Source organism: Euprymna scolopes, chromosome 45 (assembly GCF_053919585.1).
Source record: "Euprymna scolopes isolate OS-2025 chromosome 45, ASM5391958v1, whole genome shotgun sequence".
Taxonomy (NCBI): Eukaryota; Metazoa; Mollusca; class Cephalopoda; order Sepiida; family Sepiolidae; genus Euprymna; species Euprymna scolopes.
Window position 1 is genome coordinate 58,251,165 of NC_136526.1, and position 10,149 is coordinate 58,261,313.

Consider the following 10,149-nt stretch of genomic DNA (forward strand, 5'->3'; position numbering starts at 1 on the left):
AAACGTATCCCCACAAAAAACAACTCTCTTTATGTTAAAGAACTCAGTTTAAATAATGTTGGTTTTTACTTCAGCAGTAATCTCTAGTCATCTTAATGGAACTCATGAAAAAAATGCCAGAGATGATTAACGCTAAAAATTGATAATCAAAATATAAGTAAGATCATGTTATTTTGTCAACACCAAAAAACATTAATGGAAATGCCAAGGCCATTTTTATTAACAAAACTTCTATTCTTTCATGCGCCAACAAATTGACTAAACCTACGGATATGGTAAAGATATTTTTTAAACCGTGAATGGGCAATGGCTAGGTTTGTCAGAATTTTTTGGGAAATCTTTGACACCCCTAACACAAAACTGCGAATAAAATATACAAAACTCGTAATTTCTCTTTTTAAAGTAGTTTGTTTAATTTCTTTATGGAATATACTTCCAAAATAAACTATTAAAGTTTTTTTGAAAAATAATAGAAATATTATTTTTTATTTAAAAAAAAAAAAAAAAAACTGTGTTTACAAAGTGTCTGCGCACGCTCCTGCAGCCATTTTTTTCTACGTGATGAAATCAATTGAATTTTACGAGTTAAATTTTTTTCAATTTAAAAATCTATCTAAATTATTCTACTGGTTCAATTTTTACAATATTTGCAGGTTTAATGTGAAATTTTATGCTCATTCAAATAAACCGAATATAATATTCTAGACAAACTTTTTTTGTTTAATTCACCCCCCCCCCATTTTGAAATGTCTATTAAAATGAAAATAATTAATTTTAGCACCTCAGATTTATGTATCACAAATTGAAGATGAAATAAATAATCTAATTTAAAACAAAAAAGAATAGTTTTGTGCAAATTTACCTGTAAAGTCAAAAGTTTAAAATCTATTTTTCTTTAAACCACGTTGATTTTTTTTAAGTGAAATCTCACATTTTTAAAATATTGTCCTGAAAAAATTGAATACCTACAACAATTTCTTCTGCTCCATTCAATGTTTTTTTTAGATTTAGAAAAATGACTCCATAAGAAAGAAATAAAATATATTAAATCAAAAACTCATATATTTCTTTAAGAGAATAAAAAAATGGAAAATTGATCGAGTGGATTTTGTTTAAACAGCAAAACCTTATAAGTGAAAAATAATCATTTTTCAAGTTCGGTGGCCCATTTGACTAACTTTTGTTTACAGCAAACACATGTCGGAAATAGAAAGGAGAGATTAATTCTGGCGCTTTTAGGCCACCGAAGTCCTCAACTGGAAGAAAGGGAGACAAACGTCTCCCTTTCTTGTCTCCCTTTCTTCCAGTTGTGGCCATCTGATATCGCGGTATTTTTTAATCCTTGGTTAAAAAATTATTTTATTTAAAAAGTACATGGAATATAAAATATAAATATGGATAAATTCTTAACAACGAAGAATAGAAGTACCGATTGATTAGTATTTTTATAGGTAAGTGATTTTTTGGAATTTATATATATTTATTATATTCGAAGTAAGTTAAAATTCGTTGATTTTCTTGAACTCATTTTCTTTTAAGAAAAGCGATTAAAAAACAAATATTGCATATTTTGCTACTAAACCTGTTACTATTTTAAAATTTGGTCTTTGCTCATTTTATTGAAAAAAAAATAGGGTTTGAATTACATTTTTCAAGTAGTTATAAGCTTCGAAAGATAATAAGTCTAAGATTCAAGTTTTTATCACGCATTTTTAATGGCGACTTCTTACACTGCTAGTGAATGGCGCAATGTTTAATGGATGCTTCCTGCTCTATTCTTCACTTTAAGGAAGATAAAAGTAATAAAAAGAGTATACTTGTACAGTTTAATGAAACATACAATAATGAAAACATTGAAAAAAGTTATATTGGACTTAACAATAATGGAATGAAGTTCTCCACAACAAAAATTCACTTAATTTAATTGAGTAGTTTTTTTCTTTTTTTTTTTTTTAATAGCAAAAAACACGTTTTTATGACAGCACGCTGACGGTAGACATGACTGAATTTTTAGAACACGCCACGGAGAGATAACTAAGTCTAAAGATCGTACACCCCCGTCCACATGGTAAATATTTTTCTTCATGAAAATCGAAGAATGGCTCCACTCTCTTACATTCTATATATTGTGGGCGCGAAATGCGTATGGTTGCAAAACAGAAATGCGTATGGTTGCAAAGACAAGAATACGATAACTGAGTAGGTTGAAATATATTTATTTACCACAAATCAGATGTGGTATTGTTGAATCCTTCCCGGCATCTATAATAGCCACAATAAAGTCTTGTTAAGTTGTAAGGGTCGTCTAGAGGCGAGAGCCGGGTTTAGAAATGGCTCGTCTGTTGTTGTGGTTGTTCCGTGACGTGGAGTATAGGCGCAGCTTGTCTGATTGCGACGTTATGGAGATGACGCGTGATACGGCAACTATCATATAAACACAAAAGCACACAGTAAAATACCTTTCACTTGTGAATAGCAGATCCCGTAGCAGCTGTGTTTTTTTTTTTCTGACGGGCCACGTGTTGCCTTTCTTCTCTTTTCTTTTTTCCTTTTTTTTTCCGGAAGTTATCCCCTTCTTTTTTTCTTTTTTCTGGAAGTGCTGCCCGGACTACCCCGCAGATGTTCCAAATCCCCTTTTCTCCGCACTCGATATGACAAAAACTTCTGTTTCTCGCATCAGGGCAAGATCTCATCTTGTAACATCCCCCTTAGATCTGACCATGATTCGAGACTGTTGCCATGTGGTCGTCGCCCACCTGCATGTGCATGTTTTTTACTTTGTCTGGTGGCACATAACGAAGTCTTGGAAGCATGCTGGGAGTTGTCTGCGTGTTGATCGCTTCATTAGATTTTGACTTTCCGCACCATCTCTGGAACTGCAATCATTTGTGCTGTGATGTCCCCCTGACGAAAGTGTGGGGAGTTGAGTCGATGGGTGATTGGGAATTTGGCTTGGTGTGGCTGGAGGTGGGGGTGGAAGTGGTAGATTCCTGTGTTGTAGGTTATTTGGTCGCAGTATGAGCCGGCAGATGTGTCCGCGGTGAGCCCAATCTGTTTCACGGTTTTCATTTTTTACTTGTATCACCAAACCGATCGTTTTGATGACTACAAAATCACCTATCAAAGGCAAGTGTGACGTGTGTGCTATTGTGGATTTCGGTCAGTGGAGTAGTACTCTGTCCCGAACCCGTATAGGGTCTTTAAAGGTGCCTTAGTTTAGTTTGGCTTCCATTTTTTGGTCAGTCGCATTGTTCGCCAAAGCAAAGCAAAGTGTTTATCTGCATGCCATAAGCACCTGGATTGTTATTAACAATGTCTTGGTGGGGAATCTTTGGTAGACCAATGTGTGGTTGGCGGACGGTGATAACGTAGAGCGGGGATGCGCCAGTGGCAGTGTTGGCTGTGGCATTCATCGAGGATACTACAGATTCGAGGACGTCCATTCATTCGCAATTTCTATCTTCGTAGATCATGTAGACAGCATTCTTTAAAGTCCGGTGTTGCCTCTCGATGTTCCCTGAACTTTGCGGTCGCCATGGTCAGTGAAGTTCTCGGGTGATTGAGGTTAATTTGCAGAAATGCTTGTAGACTTCGCCAGTGAAATGGGTTCCTCGGTCGGAGGAGACGATGCGGGGAATCTCGCGATGATGAAGAAAGAACTGATAGAGCTCACAAGCTACGTTGATTGCGCGGTCTCTGGCACATGGTATGGCCATGAGGTGATAGCTGAAGCTGTCTAGAATAGTTACTATGTACCGTTTGCCCTTTGAGAGGGGCATTGAGACAAAGTCTATGTAGACAACTTCGAATGGCTTTCCTCCTCTCTTGCATTGGCCCATGGGCCAGTTCTGGTGCATGCCATAGTTTCCCTTACGTTTAGCACAGGTTTGACATGACTCGACATAGGCCTTGATGTCGCGATCTTTAAATTCCCACCAGTAGCTGGCTAGGTGTTCCTGCATGCAGGTAATCCCAGAGTGGTTGATACAGTCATGGGCCTGGTGGAGATATTTTGCGCGGAGCTTGTAGGGTACTACCAATTTTGGTGTGTTTGCAGCATCCCTGATCATCAGTACAGAGGTACCAGGTTCCAAGTAGAATTGGTGCATGTGCTTGTTGTACAGCACAGTGCGATGGTCTTTGGGGTCGAGTAGGATAGCGTCCAGTCTTGAGGTTGCCGACTGAAGGGCTTTGATGATTTTTGAAAGTGTGTCATCAGAGAGTTGTTCTGCTGCAATACCCATGCGTTCGGCTATCTCTACAACCGGGATGGTTTATGTCGTATGAAAAGCGAAGAATGCATCGACGCTTATGATGCTTGATGTTCCTAGGTGTATGTGTCCTAGCGAGTAGTTGGGAGCTCTTGATTTCGCCAAGGCACCAGGATGGGACGTAGATGTTTAGACTGGAGCCTTGGAGTTTGAAAACCTTCCCTGCAGGTGTTGAGTCTGCCGGTAATTTGTCCTTGTTGTGGCCATATCTCCGACTGAGCATGTCGGCCAAGACATTCAACTCACCTTCCACGTACTCCAAGATGAACTTGTAGCACGAGATTTCCTCCTGCCATCGACGTATCTTCGCATTCGTTAAATACACGTTGATCCAAGTATGTAAGGGACCGGTGATCTGTGAGGACAACGAATGGACGACTACACAGAAAGTAATCGAATTTGGTAATGGCCCATTTTATAGCATAAGCCTTGCATTCAGTTGTTGACCAGTTGCGTTCTGTCGTGTTAAATGTGTGTGAGACCACTGCTATGATTTTCTTCCGGCCGTGCTCATTCTCTTGCATGAGTATAGACACGCATGCGATATCGCTGGCGTCAGTGGTGAGAGTAAAGAGTCTGGAGAAGTCGGGGAATGAGATGATTGGTGATGAAGCAAGGCGCTTCTTAATTTTCTTGAAGGTTTTGTTGGTCCAGACGAATCTCCGTCCAGGCTTGTTTAGTTCGTTTATGGGAGGCATCAGATTGGAGAACATATCCGTTATATAAGCGTGTCTTGATGAATTGTCGAATCTATATGAGGCGTCCAATGAGACTTTGTAACTCCTTTCTCGTTGTCGGGGGTTTCATGTCGATGATGGTGCGTATGTATTTGGGGTCAGCCTTGAACCCGTCACTATTCACAATGCGGCCGAGGAATTTTGCTTCGGATGCAAGGAAAATGCATTTCTCCGGGTTTAGTTCTAATCCAAACTTGCGAAGAGCGATAAATAATTGTTCCAGCGCAGTTATATATTCCCCAAAGGTTTTGGCATGTACAAGATTATCGTCGATATACGATGATATATTCGCGCGTGAAGCCACTGTGTCTAGAGCATCGACTATGCATCAGGAAAAGATTTGACCAGCGGATATTAAACCGAAGGCTAGACGGTTGTATTGGAAACAATGTCTTTTCCAAGTAAAGGCCGTTTTATGGTGGTCAAGTTCGTCGATAACAATTTGCCAATAGCCATTGTGGAAGTCGAGTGTCAAGAAGTACCTGTTATCTTCGCCAATCTTGTTGAATGTGGAGTCAATGGTAGGCATCGGATATGGGTCAAGATCGCGGAAAGCGGGGGAAGTACCGTCGCCCAAGGTAATGTCGCAGGTCAGCTTGCCCAAAATAGAGATGTTCCCTCCGATCCCCCTGATTCGTATGTCGGATCTGGACATGTGCTTTTTCGCATCTTCAGGTAAGCGAGAAATGGGGATGATACAAGTTGTGCATCCGGAATCCAGCATGCCCATGTCAGAGAACATGATGCCATTGCTGTGGAAGTTGATTTGGACAAGTGGTGATCGGAGATTAGGTTGGATTTGGAGGTTAAATGTGTGATGATGCTTAGTGGAGTCAAGGACCTGGGGACGAGTCATCACATCTCGCTTGATCCCAACTGAAAATCCAGTTCATTGAAGAACGTCGCATGTTCACAGCTATTCTGATCACTATCTGTCCCAGTTAAACCGGTGTCAGTAGTCGCTATGTGTGCTTGAGCAGGGGGAGGGTGAAAATACGGACACATGTCGCCCATGAAGCATGCACGACCTTGTAAAAAGTTTCTGCACACTGCCTGTTGGCCGGGTTGGCCAGTGCCTTTTCTTGCCCGGCTGTGCTTCATGTTGGAGGAGGGGCCGGTCCGATCGTTCCTATTGGCAATGGATGGGTTGTTTCCATGCGTTTGGCACAGTTGTTTGTTTAACTCTAGTAGCTGTACCTTTACGTTGGCTAATATCTCCTCACTTTTGAGACTGTATGGCTTGTCGGAATGTGTAGGGTGGTTCGCCATTAATGCATTGGTTTCATCGGCAGTGGTAATGTCCGTTTTGATGCCACGATCAAGATAGCATTGTGCATCTCTGGCTATACCACCCGCAGTGTAGTTTCTGTCCATGGTTTTCACGAGGTGTGGGTAGATGTTGGGTGCCCATGCCTTGATCTCTTCGCTCATGAGCATGGTCCCCATAAAGGAAAAAACCGTTTCGGCTGACATCTCAGCATTTTGGTTGTCCGACATGAATTTAGCCATGATGTGGACAGTAGCCTCTCGGATTGTGTTTTCCAGTCAGCCTGCAAAATCAGTGAGCTTCTCTCCCTCATGGCGCTGAAGGTCCCACGCTCTGCTCAGATATTGAAAACTCGTCATTTGGCTACCGTGGGTGGAGATGAGGTAAGCCTTTAGTTCCTCGAACGATGATGTGGACTGTCTTGAGTCTTCCATCTGCTGGAATATGCCTTCGTTAAGGAGCTGTTTTGCCAACTTGAGAAACTCCTTCTCCATCGCTGGATATTCCCTTAACTCTGGCTTAACATGTATGGTGTAAGCCTTGTTAAGGTCAGTAATGAAGCGGTTGGCATCGTTACCTGGTTCAAAGGTCCGGATGGATTTTGTGGCATCCCAAAATGACTGCTGTCGTAGCAGAAGTTCATAGTGAGTGGTGTGTTGTAGCGACGTGTGTGACCGGTCGAGTGCAGTAGTTTCCACGGCAGCTAAAAGTTCGTGGAGGTCTGTTTTCAGTTCATCGATGATTAATTGTGTTCGTGGGTTATTGGCAAGCTCCATGTCAATTTTCATTTGAAGAATTGCTGCTTTTTGTTGCTTAATGAGTTCTAGGATCTCTGATCGAGAAAGGCTGGAATATTCTATTCTTGTTTTGCTGCACGCCTGACACCAGTGTTATATTCTATGTGTTGTTATATTCTATGTATTGTTATATTCTATGTATTGTGGGTGAGAAATGCCTATGGTTGCAAAAACGAGAATATGATAACTGAGTAGATTGAAATATATTTATTTACCACAAATCAGATGAGGTATTGTTGAATCCTTCTCGGCATCTATAATAGCCACAATAAAGTCTTGTTAAGTTGTAAGGGTCGTCTAGAGGCGAGAGCAGGGTTTAGAAACGGCTCGTCTACCAAGACGTGGTTGTTCCGTGACGTGGGGTATAGGCGCGGCTTGTCTGATTGCGACGTTGTGGAGATGACGCGTGATACGGCAACTATCGAATAACACAAAAACACACAATAAAATACCTTTCACTTGTGAATGGAAGATCCCGTAGCGGCTGTGTTCTTTTTTTTTCTGACTGGGCACGTGTTGCCTTTTTTCTCTTTTCTTTATTCCTTTTTTTCTGTAAGTTCAACCTGGACTACCCCTTTTCTCCGCGCTCGATATGACAAAAACTTCCGTTTCTCGCATCAGGGCAAGATCTCATTTTGTGACAATTCTGATCGCTATCATAACAAATTGTTTTCGGCCGTAAAAAAAAAAAAAAAATACTTGATCAAATTAAGTGGAATTATTTTTCAGAGAACTTCATTCCATAAGGGATACATACAACATAACTTTTTTTTTCTCAACATTTTCATTTTCTTTAATGTAGGCACCGCCAAAAATGAGCGAAAAATGAAGTTGTTGTTGTTGTTTAAAACGAAATTACATTTACTAAAAACCATGATTTCTGAGTAACTTTTTTTTTCCAGAAAGATAAAACCCTGAATTTTATCATATAGAAAACAGAATAATGTAAAACTTTTTCTACTATTTTTAATTAAATTTTAAATGTTAAAATTTCCCCAAAAGTTAACAATTGACATTTTTTGTCTTGCACAAAAAGCATATATAAATATTTTTAAAAAAAGGTTTTTGAAAGAATTAAGTTGTTTTTTTTAGTCTAACTTAGATTTAGGGTGATTTTCTATGAATATATGTAAAAATATTATAATATAAGTAGCTGGATTTCAAATAATTCAACTTATTCATATAGGCAACCAGTTACTTTGCGTCCATCTAGAGTCCAGATCGACAATATTTACGTTTGTGTTTAATAAAAAGCAAACTATGGAAGACCAAACAGGCCAAAAAAAACTTATTTTTCAGTGACGAAAATTTCAATGTATTATTAACGCTGAGGCTGGCCAGTACCAGATGGGTGACCATTTGTATGAGTTTGGTTTTTAATGTGTATGTGTTGGGGTTAGGCTCCCAAAAATGGGGGGGGGGTAAAGCAGAATAAAAATTAAAATTGACCCAGTCTATAAAGATTTCTCCTTCATTGAACGAGAAAGAACTGTAGGTTTTTTTTACTACATAAGCAACCTCGAGGCTGGCCAGTACCAGATGGGTGACCATTTTGATGAGTTTGGTTTTTAATGTGTATGTGTTTGGGGGGTCAGGCTCCCCCAAATGGGGGAATGGAATTCAAAGCAGAATAAAAATTAAACTAAACTACATAAGCAACCCTGAGGCTAGCCAGTACCAGATGGGTGACCATTTTGATGAGTTTGCTTTTTAATGTGTACGCGTGTGGGGGGCTCAGGCTCCCCAAAATGGGGGGGGGGATTTAAAACAGAATAAAAACTAAACTACATAAGCAACCCTGATGCTGGCCAGTACCAGATGGGTGACCATTTTGATGAGTTTGGTTTTTAATGTGTATGTGTGGGGGTTAGGCTCCCAAAAATGGGGGGGGGGGTAAAGCAGAATAAAAATTAAAATTGAAATGAAATGCAATGAAAAGAGAAACGTCTCCTTTCTATGTGAGTGTTGACCAACATAAATTGTACTGATTATTCACGCTTGCACCGGTTTTGGCAGTCATGAAGACCCAACAAAATTATTTCAGCACGTATGGTCCACCGTAGTCGAAAGGCGGCAAACGTTATCAAATGGGATCGAAAAACTGATGATATTTTTTAACACAAAGGGCACAATATTTATCGATTTTTTTTTGTATCGATTCTTCAAAGAATTCCCTGTTTAATAATGGTCATGCATTATTCGGCTCGCTAAAAAAAAAATATTAATTTATTTATCAAAGATTTTAAAATGGCTTTTTTCGTATAAATATTAAAAAAAAAAATTTATTTTTTGCTTAGCTTAAATTAATTTTTTTACTTAACATATTCACCGAATTTCACACTCCAAAAGTCAAAAGCGGAATAATTAAACACAATCAAAGTTCTGATATTCAGACGTCAAAATAAGGTATGTAAACAAGTGTTTTTTTTTTGTTTTTTGTTTTTTTTAATCTATAATCCTGTCCCTTACAACAACGGAATATGTTGTGTTTAGTTTCAGATGATTATTTTTAGCATATTTGTTCCCACTTCAAAACAAGGGGGGGTGTAAGCAAAAAAAAAAAAATATATATATCGTTTATGAAAAATAAGTACACTGCTATAAAGTTCATTCTTCTCTTAATAATCCCTGAAAATTTCGTATTGATTGGATAATTACCTGACTTTTGGTAGATTTTTAAAATGACGGTCCGTTAAAAAGTACTTACCAGACCCCCCCCCCCACACAGTTTTGGCGGTGCCTACTTTAATGTCTTGATCACACAGTACAAGTAAAAAAAAGAAAATTTTTAAAATGTCGTTGGTTCACAACCAAATTTGAAATTTTACTCTAAAAGTGTATCCTAATTGAAAGCGTCATGTAATAATAATAATACTAATAATAAAAATAATAACAATAATAATAATAATACTAATAATAATAATAATAATAATAATAATAATACTAATAATAATAATAATAGTAATAAGAATACTACTACTACTACTACTACTAATAATAATAATAATAATAATAGTAATAATAATAATAATACTACTAATAATAATAATACTAATAATAATAATAATAATAATAAT

The 10,149-nt window shown here is 38.4% G+C and overlaps 1 protein-coding gene across 1 annotated transcript in view; it reads left to right on the plus strand.

The window, feature by feature from the left end:
* Positions 1-10,149, plus strand: part of LOC145269200 (uncharacterized) — a 72,655-nt gene that overhangs the window by 22,566 nt on the left and 39,940 nt on the right. The window contains exon 4 of the mRNA XM_080124819.1: positions 6,554-6,658. Coding sequence (XP_079980945.1) covers positions 6,554-6,658 — 105 coding nt within the window. The remainder of the gene's footprint in view (positions 1-6,553; positions 6,659-10,149) is intronic.